At 40.8% G+C, this 25,773-nt stretch overlaps 2 protein-coding genes across 4 annotated transcripts; one reads left to right on the top strand and one right to left on the bottom strand.

The window, feature by feature from the left end:
* Positions 1 to 753: 753 nt before the first annotated feature.
* Positions 754 to 9,745, bottom strand: pdss1 (prenyl (decaprenyl) diphosphate synthase, subunit 1). Of its 3 annotated transcripts, none has more exons than XR_013932399.1 (11): positions 9,553 to 9,745; positions 7,852 to 7,913; positions 7,255 to 7,387; positions 6,579 to 6,709; positions 5,926 to 6,067; positions 5,166 to 5,277; positions 4,744 to 5,039; positions 4,518 to 4,631; positions 3,670 to 3,750; positions 2,374 to 2,825; positions 754 to 2,252 (listed from the first exon to the last, which is right to left on the bottom strand). XR_013932399.1 is itself a non-coding variant. In XM_080418108.1 (11 exons), exons 1-11 carry the CDS (start codon positions 9,718 to 9,720, stop codon positions 2,685 to 2,687), a joined length of 1,275 nt encoding a protein of 424 aa, XP_080274234.1. In that variant the 5' UTR covers positions 9,721 to 9,745; the 3' UTR covers positions 754 to 2,684. The 3 variants fall into 3 exon arrangements, 2 of the variants coding, with proteins under 2 accessions (XP_080274234.1, XP_080274233.1); XM_080418108.1 differs by having other exon boundaries at positions 754 to 2,825; positions 4,744 to 4,824; positions 4,930 to 5,039; XM_080418107.1 differs by having other exon boundaries at positions 754 to 2,825.
* A 3,797-nt stretch (positions 9,746 to 13,542) lies between these two features.
* LOC308077590 (phthioceranic/hydroxyphthioceranic acid synthase-like) lies at positions 13,543 to 25,235 on the top strand (the record flags this gene model as incomplete). Its single annotated transcript, XM_080418336.1, has 6 exons — positions 13,543 to 13,600; positions 14,313 to 14,466; positions 15,236 to 15,396; positions 16,389 to 16,595; positions 18,210 to 18,391; positions 19,683 to 25,235. 6 exons carry the CDS (start codon positions 13,543 to 13,545, stop codon positions 25,233 to 25,235), a joined length of 6,315 nt encoding a protein of 2,104 aa, XP_080274462.1.
* Positions 25,236 to 25,773: the final 538 nt, after the last annotated feature.

The following is a 25,773-nucleotide window of genomic DNA, read 5'->3' as shown; positions in this document are numbered from 1 at the left end:
GTAGATCGACTATTTTCACAATGTTTATCTGTGGAAACCAAGTCAAACTAAATGTAATTCCTCAAATATTATTTTGGGGGGTCCGGACTCCCCAGTTCAAATATGATTATTTTGGGGGGTCCCAGTTCAGCATGTCCTGCATATTATCATCTCTCTTGTTACTTCAATGTAATCTCTCAAGGCTATTAAACAGCAGAATCTGTTAGCACCACTGCCTTAAACATGTAATGTTGTACACAGAAGCACCCGGGAGGAAGTGGACTAAGGAAGGGGAGGAGCCTAACTGAGTTCCTGTTTCCAGAGCCGTATAAGAGAGAGTCGCGTCATGCTGTCATCTCACCGCTAAGGGGTGCATCCACACATGAGATGCAAGTTGACGCTCGGAAGTCCGAAGTCCCATCCACTCCCATGTTATAGGAAAAACCGGAAAGACCGTCCCGATGCGTGTCTGAAGCACATATCCGGGTTCCGCTTTTCATTGAGTAACGGCCAGAAATGGACGGAACCGGAAAAAGGGCTTGCGACCCTAGCGTCAACTTGCATCTCATGTGTGGATGCACCCAAAGAGGGCTGCTATGGGCTGTAGTTCCAAAGATTGGAATTTCCTCATTGAGATACTGTAGACAAAGCATTTCCGCATTCCGTTCTTACAATGGGAGTCAACACTAGTGTCGTCACTCTCATAGTTATACCACGCTGCCTGTTTCTACACAAAAGGATTGACCTCAATGTAATAAATTAAGGACACTTGACTTTAAAAAAAAAACAAGATTTTTTATCTTTTATTTGTGTATACACGGTCACTGTGTGTGGATGTTAAGGCCTTGGCTGTTATGGAGCACTTGTTATAACAACATGTTCCAAATCATACAAAGTCCATGTGATCAACGACTTGTGGCCTACAACAGGGTATGGACGGATCATAAAGTAATATCAGATCCACACATACTGTACACACACCAATGACATCTCATTCATTTGGAATTACATAGATTTGTACAACGCTGCCTCTCTGCCCGTCACTAGCAAGTGTAACTTGAACCGTACTTCCAGAGCAGAGTATAGTTCGCTAGCTTGAGCGGAGGGAAGCGGTTGCACTTACAGTACTGTACAGTGAAAAGTGGGGGTGTTGGGGACACACATGTCCCCAATAAATACCCATGGACAACCCTTACTGATGCCATTGAGAAAGTTCACATAAATGTCACCACTCTAGGATGATTGCATTGAAAACCAGTTCTGCAAAGATCTTCCATTTTCAGAATGCTATATTATACTAATAGACATTTTTACGTTCACTTTTAACGGCGTGGCACCTAAGGGACAAGCTGTTTAGGAGATCAATTCTGTGCATCTGTGTCTATGGTCTGTACGCTGGCAAGTAAGCCATGGAAGTAAATCCCTGAATATGTTTCAAATATTCATATTTTTTATATTCGTCACATTATTTTTCTGTGTGCATATTTGTTCACATTTTGTGAATTCATGCTCTCGGATCCACCCATGCCTCCATACTACGCCAAGACTGACATCTGACATCATCAATATATATTATAGTTATCTTGTTGCCTTTATCGTTCTGTGTGTTCAACTTTTAAATGTTAAATCATGACCAAAATAAATTAACTAACTAACCAACCAAACAATATGATGTCAGAGATCCACAGGGAAGGGACCTGTCTTGTATTTTGGCTCTGTAGGAGGCAGAGGAGCCGTCTAGAAGAGGGTCTGTCTGTGTGTATGTTTATCTGGGGCTAATATCACAAACTGCCGGACCAAATGTATTGTGCACTCACTCTACCAGTGGCATAATGCAGTACGTTTTCTATTTTCTGAAATATTTCACTTTAATTGTTGTCCTTGTCTAGTCTTCTTTGTCTTGTCCTACGTTTTTTTCTCTTTCTTTGGAATGCGCCCGGGGCCAGTGTAATAACTGGATGGGGGAGCTCTACAAATACCGAACCTATGAATTTCATAAGGGAAATTAATTGTGGTCAGTGTCATAGATGGGTATAGATGAATGATGACAGACTGGACAAATGGAAGTCCAAGATCCACATAGAAGCCACGCCGTTATAAGACCCCCGTCTTGTTTTTTTGGTCTGTTTTTAAATAAGGTTTAAAAAAGATTCAGTCTGAGAAACATGATCTTTGACAATCAAGATGCCTTAATGATTTTCACCAATGATTTTTGCACAAGTAGGTTTTCAACAATTTTCCACATGGTGGATATTTCATTTTGGAATGAGACTCTTCAAATATACTTTGTTCAGTTGACCTGTATATTAGGTTCTGGAGAGAGCTACAGGTCAGCTGAAATGATCAATTTCAGAGTCAGCTCTGAGGGTCCCCCCTGCATGTTGCTCTGACCACTTTAAAGCATTTTCACACGGCAGTTTAGTGTTTTCTTTCCCGTCCATTACCAAAATAAAAGTCCCCAACAGTGACAAATCATCTCAGAGTGCACCACAGCCACCTTTTGGCATCAAAACGATACCAGTGAGGGTCCCTCGGACCCCAGAGCAACTAGAAAACAAACAACACCCATCCCTTCCTCTCCTCATATCTCTCAGTCTGTAGTCTGACCATGATGTCATCATCATCTCCCCTCCAGTGGGTGGAGGAGGGGTGGAGGTAGCTGCCTGGGGTGAAGCGCCCCCTGGGGGTGTGTGGAGGGTGTGGTTTCACTTGTCTCGGGTAAGCACCATCTCTGTGAGTCTGATGAGGGCGTCGCGCTCCGGCGAGGGCCGGAGCAGGTTGACCTGTCTGATGGCCTCCTGGCAGTAGCGCTGGGCGAGGTAGGTAGTCTGCTCCACGCCGTTACTCTGAGGAGAGGAAGAGTAGAACAATATAAGTCTCACAACTGTTTTTTTTTTTTTGTCAGGCCAAGTCCTAATCTGCAATGTAGTGAAACAGCGTGAATCAGAAACAATTAGCACAATATGTAGCCGTGTTGATTTCGTCGACTAAAAAACTATGACGAAAAGTATTCGTTGGCTACCTTTTTTCACTGACGAAAAACTACATTCAAACTAAAACTAAGACTAAATATATTGACAATTTCGTCAACAAAACAAAACCAGACTAAAATGTTTGGGAGGGACTACTGGAGAAGAGATCCAGTAGAACTAAAACAAGTCATCATGGGTGTGCAGGTGTCACAGACCGAAAATAGCCGAGCTACAAGCTCACAACGCGACGCGTTGTGAGCTTGTAGATCGGCTATTTTCGGCATGCAACTAAGTTAAAGTCATTTCGATGCCATCACGGCCCGCCAAAAATAAATTTTAGTTGACTAAATCAACTGCAGATTTTTTCGACTAAAGTATTATGATATTTAGTCGACTAAAAGTAGACTAAAAGTAAAACATTTCAGGTGACTAAAATATGACTAAAATTAAACAAAATCAGTCAAAATCAACACTGGCTTGCACTTGCACGATGGGGAACCCCACCCCGACAAGCACGATGTAAGAGCACAATGGCCAAACGCTATGTTGAATATGGTCAATATCCCTGTGTTCCTGAGCAAGACACTGAGTCATCAACTAAAATGACTATGATGTAAGACTGGTTGTCTTTAGTTACTTTCTAACCATTAACTTCATAAAAGGAGTCGCTTGATATGAGCTTTAAATCATCTTAATGTTGTGTTATTATGGTTCTCACCTCCAGAACGTACTGCCATGCTCGTTCTACGTCCCCTGTAGAACTAAACCGCCTCATGATCATCGCATGGAGTTCAGGAAACTGAAACCAGTTGGAAAGAAGTTCAGCTCAAGGTATGTTCAGACAGACTGAAAACAGTTTATAATTTAGGCATTTAGCAGACACTCTTAATCCAGAGCAATTTACAGTAAGCAAGGTAAACACGAGTTAATACATCAAATGCATAGAAATATCATATCATACAGGTAAACCAAGAACCTATCAGCAGTCTAAACAGTATAATATCAAAAAATCAATCATCTGTACATTGAAACTATACAAACTATATAGGATGCCAGCTCTACAAACGAACCAGGCATCTGTCTACATAACATGCTATCTATTCTAAAATACATTTTAGCCTTTGCATAAGCCTGCAAGGTCGTCAAGGCTAGGACAAGTGCTACGCAAAGTGCTATTGGGCTAAGGTAGAGTCTGAAGAGGTGAGTCTTCAGATTACGGCGGAACATTGGGAGCGAGTCAGCAGTTTTAACTGCAATGGGGAGTTTGTTTTTGGGAGCCAGGAGGGAGACGAGTCTGGGACGTGTGGAGCGTTGTGTGTATGCATTAATGTGTGTGCATGTGCTTTCGAGTCACACATTTCGGACACAGTATCTCTCTGTGATTAGGAATGTGCTCTGGAGCACCAGCCAAAAGCCAGGAGTCATTATCTTGACACCAGCAGAAACCAGATAAGATGTACCCTAAAATAACCATCCCATCGATCTTGCATGTAATAAGGGTAAAACATTTAAATAATAAAAGAAACGGTGTCATATGAAATAATGTCGTTCGGTTCAGTTCCTCACCTGTTGACAGGCAAACAGGACCGGTCCGGTGGCCAATCCCAACTTGAGGTCGGCAGCCGAGGGCTTGCCCAGCTGATTGGCACACGATGTGAAGTCCAACACATCATCCACCAACTACGTGAGACAGGACAGAGATACGTTTACATATGTTAGAAGTAATATCATTCCATAACCCAGGAAATATCTATAATTACTTAATGGAACTGGCTAGAAGATCACAAATGACCTGAAATGCGATGCCAACGTTCCTCCCATATTGATAGGCTATTTCATGGACTTCAGGGTCAGAGTTCACCAGGATAGATACCTTGAATGGATAGGAACAACAAAAGGTCAACAAAAAGAAATAACAGATCAGAATGCAAGATCCCATAAAGTCTGTGTTATTTGTGCGTAAATAGAACGTACATACTGCTTTACAGCTGTTGGCGATGAGACTTGCAGTCTTCTTGAAGGTTTTCTCGAGGTAGTGTTTAAATCTTTCATTCTCGTTCTCTTTTGAGCCCAGCTGCATGAACTCACCTGAAGGAAACGACCAGCTTTGATCAACCATTGTGGCATAAGTATCTGACAGTTCAACAATGAACTTCCTTTTCAAGAATTAACTTAAATAACAGCATGAAGAATGTGATGTTTGAATGCAACTACCTCGAACCAGGTCTTCAATGACCTGTGAAAGCACGGAGACCACCGAGTTGTTTCCTATACGGGCCAACGCCATGGAGGCAACCGACAGGATGAAATCTCCAGCCAGGATAGCCTGAAAGATAAGATAGAACAGTGGTTCTCAACCTTTTCAGACTGGGACCCCCCAAAATAATCATATTTGAACTGGGGACCCTCCCACCCTGACAAGCACTTGGAATTGTAGGAGTTGAGGCATTACATTTGGTTTAATTCTGTTCCACAGATAAATATTGCAAAAATAGCTAATCTACAAGCTGTAGGTTACAAACGGATGAATGTGACAGTTTTTGTTAACGTGGTTTTTTGTTAACGTGGTGAAAACGAGCCATTTTCGCCACGCGATCACTCCGCAATGGCGGCGCGCGTGAGAGATGTTATTGTTCCAGGCGTTAGCCTGGACCATCCACCATCGTACACGCATCCATTGTTTACATGCGGGTGCTCGGCGTGGAGTCTACAGCTCTAGACAGCGCAGCGTTACAAACGGTAAGATCGCTGGCACTAGACGTACCCTGTTTTAATAAAACTCTGGCACCGAATGTGTTAATAAAGACGACATCAAGGACACCCAAAATTGGATGCATTTGGCCGCTGACCCCCATGTCAAAATATTTTGTTTTAGGGACCCCCAGAAGCAAAGATTTTAGTAAAAAAAATTGCAGATCTATAAGCTCATGAGCTTGTATGGCCAACCACTGGTATGATTGAACGCCCACCACACCTTTCTCTCCCCCCACACTTCATTGATGGTGCTCTTTCCTCTCCGTTTGTCTGAGCCGTCGATGACGTCATCATGCACCAGGCTGGCTGTGTGGATCATCTCAGAGATCATGGCTATCGACCTCTGACCTGGAAGCAGATCTCTACATGTAGTGTGGGAGGAGAGAGAGAGAGAGAAAGAAGAATAAGACAGATATATCAGATTGACGCAGTTAAGAACCTTTGTTACATTTCATAGAATAAAGGAATATCATTTTATATGATGGAGTGTGGTTCATCTTTACCATTCCCCAGTGTACTAAATGTATTTTGCTTGCTTTCTTCTTTTCTTTGTTTTTTTTCATAGGAAATGGGAAAACAAGAATCCAATGTGTTCCAATGGCTCAAGTGTAAGTATCAAACTTAATACTTGTCATTGGTTAAATATTTATATTTATAAAACCCACAGACTTAACCACTTTAAACTTGGCGTCCATGTTTTGGGAACGTTTTCTTTTCACGGCTACCTTTTGCGCAACGCTGTCATACGACAAAGTATAGAAGAATAACTAAAACTAAAAAGAGAAAAATAGACAACAATGTTTCAATTCTGCCCGACAACAGCGATGTGTAGTAATTCATCAGCAATCAATATTTATTCCATCTGGTTCTTACCCATCTCTGTCACTGTGGATGTTCAGGGCTCTGGCCATCAGGACCACAATCATGGGTCGAAAGGCCTTTCCCTTCCCATCAAAGTAGTAATCACACAGAGACCTCAGCTCATCTCTGGACACAAACAATTCCTACAATGTACAGGGTAAACAAAGCACAACGTTCGTCATTAAAACTAAATCAACGTTCAGTTAACCGTAACCACATGAACCCTAGCATCCATATTCTCTGCATGTCATAATAGGCGAACGTTTGGCAAAAACGTATCTCACATTGTGAGCTAGTAGATCGTAGCTATTGGCATAGAACAAAGTATATAGGGTTTAAGTTTTTAAATGGACTCATTTCAAAATAGCAATTTAAGGAGGTGAGATAGGAAGGGAGATAACTTTGTAGTTCAATTGTCATTTCATCATAAGGAAGATAGTGCATGGACATCCACTTCAGTGTCCAGGTGCAGAACAAACGGAAGATCAACATAAAGAATAATAAGGTCCACTTGTATATTGCGTTCAACATTTCAATCAAACGACCTTCATCGGTTATTTGTCAAAATGACAAATGACGATTGTTTGATCAAAAACATTGAACGCAATGTACATGTACATCCAGCCAACCAGTCTGCGGACCTTATTGTTTTTCATATTATGGGAATAAGCGTGAAGAACATAACTACCTTTTTAATGTCATCGTACAAGTGTGTGAGGTCTTTCTGTGCCAGCGTGAAGGGATCCTTCAGCTTGGCATCACTATGGATCTTTTTGCAGCAGCAAACCTGTGAGGAGGGATACAGCAACCTGGCCTTGTGCCTGAGGGAGAAAAAAACACAGTGGGCTACATTTAGAGAGAACAATAACATACAACACTGTAGTACAGTCCTTAACAGGAACGCAGTGCAGTTGTGCAATATATCTATATTATGATATGAGAGGACATTTTTGTCTGTAATTTGGTATATCGTTATATTGTTGTGATATGGCATAAGTGTTGTCTTTATCTGCTTTAAAAGGCTGCATTACAGTCATGTTATGTAATTTTCTGAACTTATATGTGACTGTTCTCGCTTTTCTAATCATTTGTCTTTCCACACTTAGTTATTATATAGGCATTACTTTATTTATTATTTAGGAAAAATCTAATTGTGTAAATATTTTGCGAACACACAAATAGGCATCCCCACAATATTATCACAAATATTGACGTGAGGTATTTGGTCAAACACATTGTGATGTTTTATTTAGTTCATATCACCTATAGCTCTAATTCAACTCACCTGGTGATAGATCTAAATATTGAGTTTGTAAGGACAGGATGTGACGAGGAGAAGGACAGCCCCTAGAAGATCAAATGACATGACAACAATTAATACAACAAATCACTTCAATGGTTAGATTAACCTCTTTCACACAATTTCTGTGGGAAAATATTATTTCTCTGCTAGTTTACTGAACACCTGAAAATGGCAAAACCCTTGCCTAATAGCCCAGAAGTTGTTTAGTTTTTATTTATTTATCACAGTTTAACTATTGCTTAACATATGTTCATCAAATGATTCAATGTTACGGATTTACAGATATATATACACTGTACCGTAATGTTATTTTGACATGCAACTAAAATAGCACAACACTAGCCCATTAGCACTGAAGTTAATTTCTTAATCAGTTGAACTACAGTTGAACTTGCTTAACATGCTTGCACCACTATATACAACAATGAGGATCTGGGTAGTAGTGGCCAACGCCTTGCTTTTACACATGGCTAGCCTTGGATCAAGAACTATCATAGATGTATTTTATAGATAAAACACATCTATGATGATAGTTCTTGATCCAGGGCTAACTAACACATGGCAGTAGCAGGGTTAAGAGTGACAGCTGGCTAAGGTTAAGAAGACATCTAGGGCTTTGAGTAGAGCAAGTAGTACCGGGTCCCAGACATGACCCTGACCTTTACAGTACATGCATGCTGCTGCATCATGAATGCAAACAAACCAAGACCCAGACACAAACATTTTGGTTACACTCTCTCGCAGAGTTTCAAATGTATTACATTTTGCATAGACATTTGTAATGCATGTGTTCGAATTTGTACATTATACAAAAGAAAAAGGGTACATTTACACAATAATTGTGTAATGTACAAATTAGTCAGTTGATGAATTGAATAGTAATACATGGGACCACAATGGAAACAATTAAGTCCATAGGGCTTTTTTTGGTGTTAGCCCAAATCTATGACTTTCTGAATATGAATTTCTGTCTAATAAAAGTATTCAATTCAATCAATCAATCTGTTACAAATGTACACATGTGTAGATATCAGTGGTGTAAAGTAACTAAGTACATTTACTCAAGTACTGTACTTAAGTACACTTTTGAGACATTTTTACTTTACTGGAGTATTTCCCATTTTCAGTACTTTTACTTCTACTCCACTACATCTCTGAAGCAAATATTGTACTTTTACTCGACTACAATTATTTGAAAACTTTAGTTACTAGTTACTTTGCAGATATAAATTATTATATTATTAAACATACAGTAACCACTTTAACCCATTTTATACCTAGGCTATTTGAAAATATTTAGTACTTTTACTTTTGGTACTTTAAGTACATTTTGATGCCAATACTTTTGTACTTTTACTCAAGTACATTTTTAATTCTGGACTTTTACTTGTAACAGAGTATTTCTATAATGCAGTATTGATACTTTTACTTAAGTAAAGAATTTGAGTACTTTTTCCACCACTGGTAGATATGTGTGGTAACAGAGTTATAAATGTCTACACATTTCAACACAATTAAAGCTGCAATCCCCAATAACTTCCCTGTCCCTGACAGGGATTCGAACCCATGCAGGAGGAATCCCATTCAATTCAATGTAATGTAACTGTCCCAGTCCCACTACTACACTGTATGACCTTTGGGTTTGACAGCCCTGTCTGGGCTGTCTCTGTGGCTCCTGTGTACCTGAGAGTCTCCAGTCCCCTGGAGGAGGGAGGCCAGGCCCCTGGTGGCCCCCACGCCGCCCCTCGGTGCCCTCAGCCCGGACACTGACTCTAGGAGAGCCGCCCTGGAACAACCTGTACCGCTCACACTCCTCCATCTTCTCCAGCAGAGCCTCCACGGAACCGCCATGTTGCTGCACCGCCACACGCACCCCCCCCCTCTCTCTGGAGGACGGACGGGTTATGACGCTGCACAGGAAGCGGAAGAGTCGGTGACGGTGTTGCCAGATGTTGGGAGGGAATTAAGCAAAATATGAAAACCAAGTCCAAAAGAAGTGACTATATTTGGCTATTTGAAAGTGTGACGATCTACAAGCTCGGATCTGCTATTTTCCAAAAAACGAATAAAAACAAAAAAAATCTTGGGGGAAAAAAGGGGAAAATGTGAACACACATCTTGTATGGGGTCCTTGCTCCTTGGCAACAAATAACATATTAATTTGCTGGTCCTTGACATGCAAATGTTTGAGAACCACTGGTTTAAACAACATTTAGGAAAAAAGTCCAAATAAGCAACTAAACTTTAGAAACAAGCCCAAAAAATTACCGGCAACAACCAATATTTACAAGCAACTTCACAGGAAAAACAAGCCCAAAGTAGCTTATAATAAAGCGGACATGGCAACACTGGGTTAGCGAGCGGCACGTGACGGCCGTCCCGTTCAATTCAACTGGGGTTGATCAACGTTGAGCTTTACATTTCCGGTTTAGAGCGGATGCGGAAACAGTCTGTATTACGTATACATGTGTGAGGCAAAATGTCCGGATATAGTAGGCGGGCCTTAAACCAAACCTCGGGACTCAGCAGCAAATAGACACCGATATCCACAGGTATTCTATGTTACGAAACACTTGACCGTGGGTTCCCAGATTGCAAAACACTCAATGGGAACGCCTCGTAATGACGTAGTGGTGACGTAGGGTTTAATAACAAGGAAGTACCAGAACACAGTTACAGAACAGAGTAGTCTGAGCATGGAGGATGGTTGATGGAGAAGAAATATATATATAATGATAAAATAACGTGTTTTATCCTTAGACATGCTATATTTATAGATTTGTAGTACAACTTAGAAAGTGTAAAGTATATGTTAGGGGTCAGGAGAGTTTGTTTTACTTTGTTTTGAACTGCAGAGGCAGTTATAGTTCTGTTATCAAATATGATATTATATTATATTCATTACAGGTTTTCAAGCTGTTTTGAATTAACAATGTTTGGTATATTCTGTACCATGATGGGAGCTGTACTGACTAGCATTAACATGGTGAAGCCTGTTGTTTGTCTGGAGAAGTTCTGTCAAAGTGTGAATTATGGTTGTCAACTTGTCACCAGTGGTGTAAAGTAACTAAGTACATTTACTGAAGTGCTGTATATATAAATACAATTTTGAGGGACTTTTACTTTACTGGAGTAGCCGATCTACAAGCTCACGATGTGACACGATGCGAGGCATTGTGAGCTTGTAGAGTCAAACTAAATGTAATCTTTGATGCTGTGTGAAGTGCTTATGTAACGTTGTTTTAATAAGTGCTTTACAAATAAAGTGTATTATTAATTTTATTTTATTTTAATACATTTTATTTTTTATTGTTATTAATTAATATAATAATAATTGTTGCAGCCAATTTGATGTATTTTATTATTTGTATATGAAGGTGCTGTGATACTACTGAATTGACCTGGGCATAGGCGGGGACTCAGCCAATTTCAGGGTACAGCCTACTATTTGGGGATGTCACAGGTGCACAGCATTAGGGATTGGGAATCACCAGAGGGAAGCCATACATTTTTTCAACCGTGTGTGTTTTCGTTTATTTTCCGTTTGTTTTGAGTTAATTTCGGTTTATTTCTTTATGACAGTTAGTTCTTTAATTATCAGTTAAACACCCAGCATTTGTTTTGCTGTCATCATCCTGCAATCCAAATAAACATCTTAAATGCACGCAAGAGAAGACCTGATTTACTGTGAACACCACGCGTCTGGAAAAGCTTCACACCATATCCCTCACTGGCAATTATTTGTTGTTAGGTTGCCTCTACAATAATAATAATTTTTTACCTTTTGGTTAATGTTGGGAAAATCGCCGAGTACATTTGCTCCTGGAATTTGTCCTGTCCTCTGTTTTATTTAGGTTTATATGCATATAAACTTATTATTATTTATATGCCCTGAGCTTGGTTTGTGTGTTTATTAGTAGAGTATTGTATTTTATTCTTACAGAACAAAATACATCCAGACAGACATCACAAATATTTTCCTCAAATATCTCATGTTTAAATACTCACATATATATTCTTAAATTAATTTAAAAAAAAAACAACATCAAACAACATAGAGATGGGTATTTCTTCCATTCATTAGGCCTAATGGTTAAAAATATGTTCTTCTAACATTATCCAGAGTACAAGCCCTTTTAAGACTGGTCAGCATCTGGTTAAAAGCCATATGATTGTTGTTTCTAATTTGATGACGTCACTGCAGGGCTTGGTCAAGGCCACGGTTGCCAGGGTTACAGGGTATTCAACCCTCTCCCTAATCAGCTGCAGGTGTTGCCAGTGGCAGAGGCAAACAGCTTTTGACTGTGTTTCATGAGAGCTGGGGTCTATTTCACGAAAGCGGAATTAAATTATCCTGGTTTGAAAGGTAAATCCAGGTTTGACAAGCCTGCGCTGTATCCTGTGTGTTTATTTATTTATGTATTTATTTATTGTATTCTAAGTGAAGTGACTGACAACTAAGCTACAGAGAATAAAACGTTTGTTTATGAACTCAACGGACACTTTTGGACACCAGTTATTTGAGCACACGTCCTCGTGTTCCTCGGCAACCAGTAGTAGGCTACCTCAAGTATAGGACTTGGTCACTACAACAACATTATAGGGGATTGTTTGAACTTGACCTAGTGAAATTTTGCATCTTGTTTTCCAAAGTGTTGCCAAATACAACACACATATCCACCAAACATAATTCATGTTTTTCCTTCTCTATTTTCTCTTTGAATAGAGACAATTCCTTCCATGCTGGCCCATACTTCTCCAGATCTATCACGTTCATTATTTATGTATTAGTAGAGGAGTGTGAGCCTAGCAGGATTGACATTGTAAGAATGATGCCTGTAATCAATCAACCACATCCACTGATAATTGAAGAATCTGTCATTTTAATGTATCTTACTGTATGTTTAATTTGACCTCGCGTGGCAGTAAAGACACCTATTGCTTTGTAGCATAAAGCATAATTGGTTTGCAAGGTCCCATGAAGGCAGTGGTGAAAAAAGTACTCAAGTGTTGTACTTAAGTAAAAGTATCAATACTGTAGAAACACTCTGTTGCAAGTAAAAGTCCCCTGATCAAAATTTCCTTGAGCAAAAGTACAAAAGTAATGGCATCAAAATATTGTACCAAAAGTAAAAGTACTCATTATGCAGAATGTCCTGTTTCCCAAATTATCATTATGTCTAAAAAAGAAACGTTTGAAAATAGCAGATCTACAAGCTCCGCAACGTGTTGTGAGCTTGTAGATCTGCTATTTTCAAACAGACAAAGTTTAGATAGGGCTGAAGTGGTTAATGTATGTTTAGTAATAATAATCCACAAAGTAACTAGTAAGTAAAGTTCAAATAATTGCAGTGGAGTAAAAGTACAATATTTGCCTCTGAGATGTAGTGGAGCAGAACCAAAAGCAAGCTATAGAATATTCGGAAATACTCCAGTAAAGTAAAAGTACCTGAGTTACTTTCCACCCACTGCATAAAGGTGGGCATTGAAGTCTCTTCATCTCCATGGGCACGTTTACAGTCGATCATTAATGTTTTATATAGAAAAGAAAGTGGGCTATAAGAACCAGCCAGGTACATTGTACTTACTGTACACTACCAGGTGTATGAGAGAGGCATACTGTACTGTAGACTGTAGATTAGCTGAAGCTGTTCACAGGGATGGAGTGAAGCCATGGAAGAAGCTGAAGATGGAATTGCTGTTGTGGGCATAGGATGCAATTTCCCAGGGGGTAAGAATTGGAGTTTTAAAACTTTTAACAGACCTTTTATTCATTTTCTTTTCATTCACCTATTTTTTTTTGCTGCATTTAACATTGCATATTTGTCATGATTAATTACTGCACAAATAAATAATAATGGTCCTTGGAAGTTTAGATTTGCACCGGGCAGGTTTATACCATAATTTGATCCATCATTAAAGGGATAGTTCACCCAAACAAATCCTATTGATTAGTCACCCCATGGAGACTTGAATTCATGGATATTTTTTTGTTTTAGTTGCATTCCTAAGCCAATCATTTTGACCAGCGGACCGGTAGGCAGTGGTTCCGGTATAGGAGACACAAAAGGAGACTCTTTGTGTCTCCTACCGGAACTGCTGCCTACCAATAAAAATTATTGGCTTAGGAATGTGACAAAAACAAAACATATCCATGAATTCAAGTCTCCATAGACCATATTCACACGGCGGCCATGTTTCTATGAAGTCAATGAAAGTAGCCACCCCGGGTGGCGGCACTTTCAATGTTAAATTCCAATATGGCCGCCGTGTGAATATGGTCTATGGGGTGACTAATAGAAAAAAAGTAATTTTGGGGGTGAACTATCTCTTTAAACATACAATAAAACAGTAAATGCATTAATATTTCATAATACCAACAACAATAATTGTCACACCATCATGATGATGAGTAAATGATGGTAAATCATATTTTACCACAGGAGAGGGGCATGAACGTTTCTGGGAAGTCCTTGTGAATGGGAAGAACTGTTCTGTGCCGATTCCCAAGGAGAGGTTTGACCTGGCCAGCTGGTATGACCCTGATGACAACAAAGCGGGCAAGTCCCGCACGGCGAAGGCTGCTCTCATTGAGGGGTACGGTATGGTTCATCTGTCTTTTCTCTTCTAACTCTAACCCGTTAAGGCCTGACCGGTTCCAATTCTACAAATGTCTTCTAAAGCCTAACAGTTTTCTGAAAAACGTATGTACTATATCAGTGGTTCTAAAACTTTTTCATGTCAAGGACCCCCAAAATGATATGTATTTGCCATATACATACATATTTGAGCCCCCCCCCATCAGAAAATATGTTGTTCCAGGGACCCCCAGAAGCAAAGAATTAAGTTAAAAATGTTTGCTTTGAAAATATGTATATTAAAATATTTGCACACTTTTTCACTTCTGGGAAGTTCTTAGCCACGTTATGAGCTTGTAGATCTGCTATTTTTGAATAGCCAAAGTATAAAATAATGGTTTAAGTGGTTACACAGATGTGTTCCAGGTTATAATGGGTTAACCCATTAAGATCTGAGGGCCGATTCTACAAATGCCTTCTAAATCAGCCTTCTAAAATGTTCAAAAATAGCAGACGTTCAAGCTTGTAGATCTGCTATTTTTGAATAGCCAACGCTAAATTCTAAAATGATACAGATGCGTTCATGGTTTTAATGGGTTAAAATATGAGACATAACTAGCCTATAGTAAATAAATAAAAATGGCTTGACGTTGCCTCATCAATCCAACATTGTCAATAAATGATAGAAGCCATTTATTTTCTTTCTTTTTTTCTTCTTATAGCTAACTAAACAATTGCAATTCATTGTTTTATACGTGACAAAAATGTCTGTGAATTTCCCTGTGTAGGTTCAATGAATTTGACCACAGGTTCTTTGGCATCAGTGACAGTGAAGTGGAGCGCATGGACCCCCAGCAGAAGATGGTTCTTCAGTGTGTGTACAGGGCTTTAGAGGACGCAGGCCTGCCCATGGAAAAGGCCAGCGGCACAAAGACAGGAGTGTTTCTGGGTACGGTGCCATGTTGATTTTGACAGCAGATTTCGATTTTGTTTTAGTCATAGTCTTATGAATAAAATTCCATTTAGTTTTAGTCATATTTTAGTCATCTGAAATGTGTGAGTTTTTGTCTAGTTTTTTCGACTAAGTAGCATAAGATTATAGTCGACTAAATCTACAGTTGATTTAGTCGACTAAAATGTATTGTGGCGGTGCCTTGATGGCGTCGTAATGCGTGATTTTACACTTGGTTGCATGCTGAAAATAGCCGATCTACAAGCTCACAATGCGTCGTGAGCTTGTAGATCGGCTATTTTCAGAGCGCAACACCCGAGCGCAAACATAAAATGACTTGTCTTTTAGTTCTACTGGATCTCTTCTCCACTAGTCCCTCCCTAACATTTTAGTCTAGTTTTTATTTGCTGACGAAATTGTCAATACATTTAGTCGTAGTTTTAGTCATTGTAGCTTAGTTTTTATTTAGTTTTTATAACATTTTGTCATAGTTTTAGTCAACAAAATCAACACTGGTACGGTGGTAAAAATAAGCTACACAGTAATATCATCAATTGTAAAAATGGATCTGTAAGGATTCTTCTGTGTAGAAAGTAATATATTTATTTATATATTATGGAACTAGGTATATATGGGGAATATATTTATTTAAATTATATTTATATATTTTGAACTATGGAAATTAATTTTATGACACATTATTACTGCTATTTCTTAAATGACTATTTTACTGCTTTTAGATTTACTTGAACTCTTAGTAAAAAAGGGTCCATGTTAAACACTCTGGACTATTGCTGTGTAGGAAGAAATATATTTAGATTAGAACTATACAAATTAATTTCCTGACAGATTTGAACTGCCATTTTTATAAATGTACAAATGTATTAACTTTTAGATACAGAAATACTAATGTTAACGCCTCATACTTTAAAATGGCTGTATGTACGGTATTAAAAAGTAAAGTTCCATATTAATTCTGTTCATTATAGGTTTGATGAACAGAGATTATGAGCAAACTGCAGCACACGTGCATCCCAGTGTGATCAACCACTTGACAGGCTCCGGGCTGGCTATGAGTATCGCTGCTAACAGAGTCTCCTACGTCTTCAACCTCACCGGACCGTCCATGGCCATAGACAGCGCTTGTTCATCATCGCTGGTGGCTCTTCATTTGGCCTGTCAGGCCATTAAACAAGGTTGGCGGTTAGTATGTCGACTGGGAATGCATCTCTGTCATTTTTAGATTTCTTTGGGCTATAAAAAAAATAGCAGATATACAAGCTCATAGCGCGGCACTGAGTGCCGCGCTATGAGCTTGTAGATCTGCTTTTTTTTTTTTAAATTGTGAAAATATATGCAAATCTTTGAATATATATTTTTTAAAGCGAACATTTGTAACTCAAATTTTTGCTTCTGGGGGATTCTACAAATGTCTTCAAAATCCTAACAGTTTTTGGGAAAATGTATTTGGCCGTGGACCCCCTTCTCAAAATATTTTGTTCCAGGGACCCCCAGAAGTTGTAACAGAGTTAAAAATGTTTGCTTTAAAAGATATGTATTCAAAGATTTGCACAAATCTTCACTATTTAAAAAAAAAATAACTTGAGTGAAAAAAAAATCAGATTTACAAGCTCATAGTGTGGCACTCGGTGCCGCGCTATGAGCTTGTAGATCTGCTGTTTTTGAATAGCCAAAGAAATCTTAAAAATGACACAGATGCGTTCCCGGTCTTCAGGGTTAAATGTATAGAAACGTTTTGTGTAAATCTGATGAAGTATTGATGAAGTAGCAGTTACTGTATCTCACACCTTTATTGATTGTGTCACAAAAGAACATATTGTTGCCAAGAAACCTGTTAATATTTGACCCTGTTGGTCACTGAGAGCATAGAACAGGGGTGATGCAACTTTGATGATTTCCACACTCACTCCAGAGGGCCACATTGCATATACTGTCGGGCCATTCTATGTCATACAAAAGTAGCAAAAATAGCCGATCTACAAGCTCAAAACGTGTCGCAGTGCGACACGTTTTGAGTTTGTAGATCTGCTATTTTTGCTACTTTTGAATTTGGAATCCTGAAAAGTAACATTTTTATTTAATTTCAAATGCGTTTAGTTATACTTATGTTACATTTTATGAACTTAAATACAAATACATTGGACATAAAAATAATAGAATTCTTATACTAGTCATTAAGCTACTAATACAGACTGAAGTAATTAAAGCGGGTCACGTTTGGAATTGTAACAGCTGAAATCAATAATATATCAGTATTCCGATATTAACCTGTGGGCCGCATTAAGTGAAGGTGGGGGCCCCCGGGCCGCCAGTTGCCCATGTATGGCATAGAAGGTCATTTACCTGTATAGTGGCCACCACAAATAAGTAAGTAAGTAGATCGGAGAGGCTTATTGTCAGTATCAGCCAGAGCGCTGGAGTCTATCCCCGTTTCACAGTGTGCTAGACCCCTGGAATGCTGAGGTGGAGCTCAACACCTACCATCAGCTCCCAGTAGGCCGGCCTACTTACTGCACGACCTAGTTGACAGTCGAACCCATGACCTTGTGTTCGAAAGGCGAGTGCTCTACCGACTGTGTTACCCGGATACAAATATGGCTGAAGAATTATCGACTTACCTCCACAGTATCCGACTGCCGGTTGTAGGTGTGACCGTACATAGGGGATTATAGATCATACGTAATATGGCCTGGAATATTAATTGTATTCATATTAATTAAGTTTATACATATGATTACGTATGTAATATCAATACAAAAAAAGTATTATTGCTTATTCTATCTTATCAGGAGACTGTGAGATGGCTCTATGTGGGGGAGTCAGCCTTATCATGGAGCCACGAGTGTTTGTTGCTCTCAGCAAGGCAAAGATGATTTCACCTGATGGAGCCAGTAAACCTTTCTCCAGCACAGCTGATGGCTACGGCAGAGGAGAGGGATGTGGGGTCGTTCTGCTGAAACCACTGAGAAAGGTACGGATTGACAAAAATTAAAGGAGTAGTTCACCCCAAAAAAATGCTTATTGTCTCCGCCAGGCCGAAAGGCATGGCGAGAGAGTATGTTTTACCCCCTGTCCGTCCGTTTGTTTGTGTGTCCGTTTGTTTGTGTGTCCGTTTGTTTGTGTGTCCGTTTGTCCATCTGTCTGTGAACAGCTAATCTCAGGCACCGTTGGCCAGGTCGCTCCGAAACTGTGCACACACACTCCCTGGATGCCAATTCAGAACCTCTGCCCCAAATTTTTCACATGGGCCTGTTATAGCGCCACCAGGAGGCCGATTTGTGCAAAACCCTTTTACTCCTACAGATTTTATCCAAATGTCATGCAAATCAGTACACAGTATCTCTATAGTCATGTGATCAACACGGATCTGTCCGATTGTCCATATTCCATCCTCATTGGCTAAGGTTGGCTTCCAAAGTTTGCAGGATTGGTTCGTTTTGAACAAAATGCCTCAAATCATGAACGCAGCTTCCGCTTTCCGTGCAATTTCACACGCAAATTCCCACTAGGCCGAGGAAGAAATGCCACCCTTTTCACATTGGCCTGTTATAGCGCCACCAACAGGTCTAATTTAGCAAAACACATTTTTGGAACAAAATGCCTCAAATCATGAATGCAAGGTCCGATTGCCGTGAAAGGCCCAAGAAGAAATGGCACCCTTTTCACATTGGCCTATTATAGCGCCACCAGGAGGCCATAATAACCTACCTAACCTGGCGGAGACCTGTGCTCCGAGGAGCACTTTTTCTAGTTTTCTATGAATTACACACCCCACAAAGCCTTGAAGTAATGGAGATTTTTTTGTTTTTGTCGCATTCCTACGCCAATAATTTGATGACCGTCAGGAAGATGCTAATGTCTCCGGTGGGAGACTCTGCCGGTCTACTGTACGTTAATAAATTTGACAGCATAAACCGCCCGAATTAAGTCTTAATGTCCACACTTTCAACTCACTTACCAAGCTGTTATAGGTCAAAGAGACAATGCACAACTAACTGGTGATCACATGCCGCGCTACTCTTTCAGAGTCTTCATGTTCAACTAAGTCTAAGCTGCCTTAAGTCTTCAACTTCAACTTCAAACTACTATATTTAGTAATATATTTTCGGAACTTTGTTTGTGCAATTTGTTGTAATGTGTTTGTGTAATGTGATCTATCTATCTATCTATCTATCTATCTATCTATCTATCTATCTATCTATCTATCTATCTATCTATCTATCTATCTATCTATCTATCTATCTATCTTCCTTATTACACAGGCTTTACAAGAGAACGACCATATATGGGGTGTCATTACCAAAACGGCAGTCAACCAAGATGGTCACACGGTCTCTCCGATCACCAAACCCTCCATGGTTCAACAAGAGGAGCTGCTGCGCCGCGTCTACTCAGAGTCTGACCTGCAGAACGTCCAGTACATAGAGGCACATGGGACTGGAACCCCGGTTGGAGACCCAACAGAGGCTGGGAGCATCTCAAACGTCATCGCCAAAGCCAGGCCTCCAGATTCAGATACACTCCGCATCGGCTCTGTGAAGAGCAACATTGGACACACAGAATCTGCAGCTGGGGTGGCAGGGCTCATTAAGGTACTGTTAATGATGAAGCATGAGACCATTGTTCCAACTGTGTTCTACTCAGAACACAGTGCCAGTATAGATGCCAAAGCCCTAAATGTAAAGATTCCTACTGAAGTAGAGATGTGGAATTTCTCTGGGGAAAGAATTGCAGGGGTAAACAATTTTGGTTTTGGAGGAACAAATGCACACGCTATTGTCAAACAACACAAACAGACAAACTTTCCTCAAAAGAGTACATGGAAACAAAATAAGTATATTGTCATGTCAGCAAATTCAGCTAAATCCCTCATTTCCACAATGGAAGACACCATTAAACAGGTAGATGCAGACAGCACTGTTGATCTAGACTCGCTGGTGTACACATCAGCTTGTCGAAGAAGCCATCTAAAACACAAATACAGGAAGGCCATCTTGATTTCTTCTCTGGCCGAGCTTAAAGGGCAACTAAAATCTACCCTGAGCAAAAATATCACCCCTTCCTTCTCAGATGTGAAGCTGGTGTTTGTCTTCTGTGGGAATGGTGTGACCTACCATGGCATGTGTAAGCAACTATTGAAACAGGAGACTGTATTCAGAGAAAAGGTCAAAGAGATTGAGCAACTCTTCCAAAGATTCAGTAGACTGAGGATTTTGGACAGACTTGAGAGTGAATTTGAGAGTAGTGACTTCTCAAGCCCAGATGTCATCCAACCACTCCTATTTGCTACTCAGGTTGGCATTGCCACCCTCCTCAAGTATTGGGGTGTCAAACCTGATGCCATTCTTGGGCACTCTGTTGGTGAGGTCGCTGCTGCTCACTGTTCTGGCCTCTTGTCTCTTGAGGATGCAGTGAAGGTGATCTACCACCGCAGTAGCCTGCAGAGCAAGGTTACAGGAGGCAAGATGCTGGTGATCAGCAACATGGCTGTGTCAGAGATTCTTAATGTCATCCCTCGTTATTCTAACAAGGTTTGCCTAGCTGCCGTCAACAGTCCCCAGTCCTGCACTCTCTCTGGTGATGGAGATGCTATAGAAAGCCTCTACAGTGAGTTACATGCATCAGACAGTAGTCAGAATCTGTTCCGCCGTGTTCTGAATGTCCCTGCCGCTTACCACAGCCACATGATGGATACAATTCTGTCAGACATAACAGACATTATCGGCTCCTTACAGGTGAAGGATCTAGATACAGAGCTGATCTCGACAGTGACAGGCAAGGAGGTAGCGCAGCATGATTTTAGCACAGGCATGTACTGGGCCAGAAACATCAGGGAGCCAGTATTATTTGAGCAGGCAGTGAGAGCAGCATCTAAAGGAAAGAGGAATAAAGTGTTTGTAGAGATAGGCCCAAGGAGAGCCCTCCAAAGGAACATCATGGAAACTCTAGGAAAGGACACCCCTGTTCTTGGATCAGTTCTGCCAGATAAAGATCATGAAACAATGCTAAGCCTTGTGTCTAAGCTTTTCGAGCTGGGGGTTCAGGTAGACTGGAGCCAGTTCTACAGAGGATGTGAGACAACCCCATTGTCCTTCCCAAGATACCAGTTTGATTGCTCTAAACGGGATATAATCATTGAAGCAGCTCATAGAAACACCACAACTAACCACCCTGTGCTGCATCAAACTGGTCAGGACAGCAACACATTCAGATGTCATCTGTTGTCTGACTCATCATCCTACCTGCAAGAGCATAAACACAATGGCATACCCATCGTCCCTGGTGCCTTCTATGTCGAGTTGGGTTTGGCCGCTTTCATGGCAAATGCCAAACCAAAGATACCACTCAGCTCCCTTCAACTGAGTGTAGATTTTCAGAGTCCATTTGAATTAATGCAGAACACACCAGAAATGAAAGTGCAACTAGTTCCAGCAGAGAACGAGTCTACTTTCACTGTGTTCTCTTCATCTGCCATTTATGCATCAGGCACAATAGCTTGCAAGCAAGAAAAGGTCAATGAGGAACAGAGTATTTCATTAAATACCATCTACAAAAGATGCAAATCTGTGGTGAGATCTGAACAGTTTTACAGGTATCTTTCTCAGGCAGGCTTTCAGTACGGTGCAGTTTTCCAGAATAAGGGGGATGTGCATTATGGGGAGGAATTGATGGAGGCCTATTCAGTTGTAACAGTTCCAGAGGACTTACGGCCTCACTTATACGACTACTGCATCCATCCTGTTGTACTCGACTTCCTGATGCAACTTCTCCCAGCTACGGTACCATTTGCATTTGCAGGAAGACCAGGTTTCCCCACCAAAATTGGAAGTTTGACAGTGTTGGAACCACTTCAACATGAGATGATTATCTACCTTAGAGCAATTGATTTGGGTGTTGATCACTTTGAAGTCTGTGGCTTCTTCACAGATAAAGAGGGCAGAGTGCTGGTGGAGGTCAAACATGTGTTGGTCAAGTACCTTGGAAGTCGCTTTCATGTTGTTGAGGAATACTTCTACCACAATGAATACAATGTGGTTTCTGAAAACATCACATCCCCTGATCTTCCTAAGGCCTTGGTCTTCTGTGACCGGTTAGGCATAGGTAAAGCAATGCAACAACACCTGGACTCCAGATCTCGATTCATTTCCTTCACACATGCAAAGGAAATCTTGAGTCATGGATTCCATACTCTTTTGGTAAATCTCAACATCACAGAAGCAGGGAAACATTTTGATGAGGTCTTGTTTTTGTGGGGTACAGAAGATCTCTCTTCGGTGGCAGCCGATAATGTCCTGCAGAATTTGGTGAGCTGCTGTGAGACATTCCGCCAAATAGTCCTTGAACTGAAGCTTATGAAGTTCTCTAACTCCATCAGAGCAATAACCTACCGTGCTGCTGAAATTACAGTAGACCACATAAACCCTGGCTTTGCTCTTTTTGGCATGACAAGATCATTTGCTGCAGAGTTACCAGAGCTTTCTTTTCAACTGATTGACATAAGTTCCATCTCTACTAAGGACATCACTGCACTGTCTCAGATCCTGAGATCATACCCATGCAGTAAGTACCCAGAATTGGTAGTGAAAGATGGGTCAGTTTTGAAACCTTCCATTGTCCGTACCCCTGTTAAAAGTGACATTAACAGCTTTGACGGCAACTTCTGCTCTACACTGTCTGATCCCTGCATCCTTCAGACAGCTGATGCATATACAATGACCAAGCTGTCCGCTGTTCCATTCAATGATAAATACCACCAGCCAGTTGCAGAGTCATCAGTTGAAATTCAGATCAGTAAGATGTGTGCTCATACTTCTGACTATTATCCTGTCAGCGTTTCTCATATGAAATATGGCCAGACTATCTACTGCAACGAACACACATCCCAAAACCATGAACTACTTGCTCTTGATTTCAGTGGCACTATCACAGCAGTGGGAAAGGATGTTAGAAAGTTTAAAGTTGGAGATCATGTTGTTGCTTGTTACCCTGTCCAGGCAGCAACCACAGTCTCAGTGCCAGTAGATGCATGCTACAGTAGCAAACGATTCCCATTCCTGAGGAGAACACCTTGTGTTTCATACTTTGTCCTAGCATGGGAGATCCTGCACAGAGCTTTGGCCGGAAACAAACAAAACCTGGGAATTATATCCTCAGTCCCCGACTCTGTGCTGATGAAAGTTTTAACTCTCACAGCTCACAAATCAGGATGGAATGTCATAGGTAGTACACAGTGCAATGGGTCATTTGTAGATGGAAAACAAGTGGAGGCCTTTGTCCTCCTCCCCCACTTTGACGAGTCTATGATTGCTAACCTTTGCAACGTTCCTGGAGTACGAAATGTCGTCGTAGTCTGTGAATCTCAGTCCCAGTGTTTAGTGGCTCAGGACACATTTCAAAATGTGAGAGAAGGTGTTCGTCTGCAGATCATTCAAATGCCAGTGGTTCTACAGAAGGGCTCCCTGACTGCACAGAAGTCCCATGTCTATCACTGGCTTAAGTCCATGAACTTGGACGGGAAATCGTTTACCCTTGAGAATGTTACCTTGCAAAGTGTGACATCCGAAAGTATTGACATCCTCCCACTGGAAAGATCAAAGTCATACTTCAACTTAAAGACCCTGCCTGTGGTGGCACTGACGAAAGATGTAAAAGGTGCTCAATCTGTTATTCCATTGCTGCCTACAAAGAAACAGCTTTTCCGTAAGCAAGCTGTGTACATTGTGACAGGCGGGTTGTCAGGGTTGGGCTTTGAAACGGTCAGGTTCATTTGTCAGAGAGGTGGAGGACATGTTGTCATACTGTCCAGAAGCAGTCCATCAACAGAGATGCAGCAAGAGATACAAAATGTAGAGAAACAGTGTGGGGCATCCATCATTGCCATAGAATGTGATGTATCTGTCTCTGGGAATGTGTGCAAGACTATCAGCACAATCAGACAAAAATTACCCACTTGTCCAATCAGAGGAGTGTTCCACAGTGCCGTTGTCTTGCATGACGGGTTGATTGAAACCCTTAACGAATCTCTCTACGAGAAGGTCCTCAAGCCCAAAGTGAATGGTGTTCTGAATCTGCATCATGCAACTCAACATTGTGAGTTAGATTACTTTGTGTGTTACTCCTCCGTCTCTGCCTTCCTAGGAAATGCATCACAAACAAACTATGCAGCAGCCAATTCGTTCCTTGACACATTCTGCCATTATAGACGCAAGCTTGGGCTCCCAGGCCAGTCTATCAACTGGGGGGCTTTGAACCTGGGTCTTCTTTTAAACAAGGAACACTTCCAGAGGTTTCTGGAGGCAAAGGGAATCATGGTGCTGGATGTTGCTGAGATTCACTCAAGTTTGGAACAATGCCTTGTGATCAACAGACCCCAACAGGCTGTGTGCAGGTTTAACTTCAAAAACATCAGGTACAACATCCTCTCCCAAAACACTGCCTTGTCAATGCGTTTGTCTGCTGTGGTGGAAGAGGCCTTCCAAATATCCAAACAGTTGGATTCACAGACAAAACAAGCAGACCCAGTCACACCAAGTGACTATGTCAAATCTCTACTTAGTGAGACCGTTGGCATTGATAAGAGTGAGTTGAGTGAGGAATTGTTGCTCTCCTCTTTAGGCGTTGACTCAATGCAGGCGATGACTCTGCAGAACCTCATCTTTCAGGAGAGAGGTGTGAATGTGCCTCTGGTCAAACTGCTGAACCCCAATGCCACACTGTCAACAGTGGTAGCCATCTTAACTGAAGGAACTGGCAGCGAACATATGAATGATGACCAAGGGTCCACCTCGATTCAAGCCATTTCAACAAGGCTTTAGAACTGTCAAACACAGTACATAGACAAAACGTTGCATGTTCAGTGAGGACAACTGAATGGATACAATATGTCTCCCTACCAATAGGGACTCTGAATCCCCAGTACATAAAAGTAGATCCAAAACGACTGGTGGTAGCTGGGGTGGTGGAGGGTGAGCAGCTCTATTATGAAGTGAGTATATAATTGGTTGACAATAGAAGCATGGAGCAGCTGAGATCGACCAATGGTTGGCCAGCAGCAACTGCACTGAGTTCCCTGACAGAACTTGCTCTGCACATGTCTGTACCAAGTGCGATGCTCATTTCAGCTATCATTTTATGATTGTAACATTTTAGCGAATGCTTTTTAGCAAATATATAATCAAGAGGTTTATATGTCAGAAAAGTAGTTTTTCACTGTGTCTTGATATTGTAGGTATTGTGTATACTTAAATAATCAATCTGTCAACAAACTTCAGTTGGTGCTAGGACTGTTCTTTTCGTCCTATGTCATGTGTTCTCCCGTCATGATGATATGTGCCCCGGTTAAAGCAGCACTGT

Source organism: Gymnoscopelus braueri (assembly GCF_963280865.1).
Source record: "Gymnoscopelus braueri genome assembly, chromosome: 21".
NCBI classification, from domain to species: Eukaryota; Metazoa; Chordata; class Actinopteri; order Myctophiformes; family Myctophidae; genus Gymnoscopelus; species Gymnoscopelus braueri.
This window is presented reverse-complemented; position numbering and strand designations above follow the sequence as displayed.

What these genes read in the sequence shown, in the direction of transcription:
- pdss1 (XM_080418107.1), bottom strand. Translation starts at nt 9,720, where the DNA reads ATGGCGGTTCCGTGGAGGCTCTGCTGGAGAAGATGGAGGAGTGTGAGC. An exon ending in ATATTTAGATCTATCACCAG is followed by an intron (nt 7,388 to 7,851) that starts GTGAGTTGAATT and finishes TTTCTCCCTCAG; the next exon opens with GCACAAGGCCAGGTTGCTGT. An exon ending in CATTGAAGACCTGGTTCGAG is followed by an intron (nt 5,040 to 5,165) that starts GTAGTTGCATTC and finishes CGTTTCCTTCAG; the next exon opens with GTGAGTTCATGCAGCTGGGC.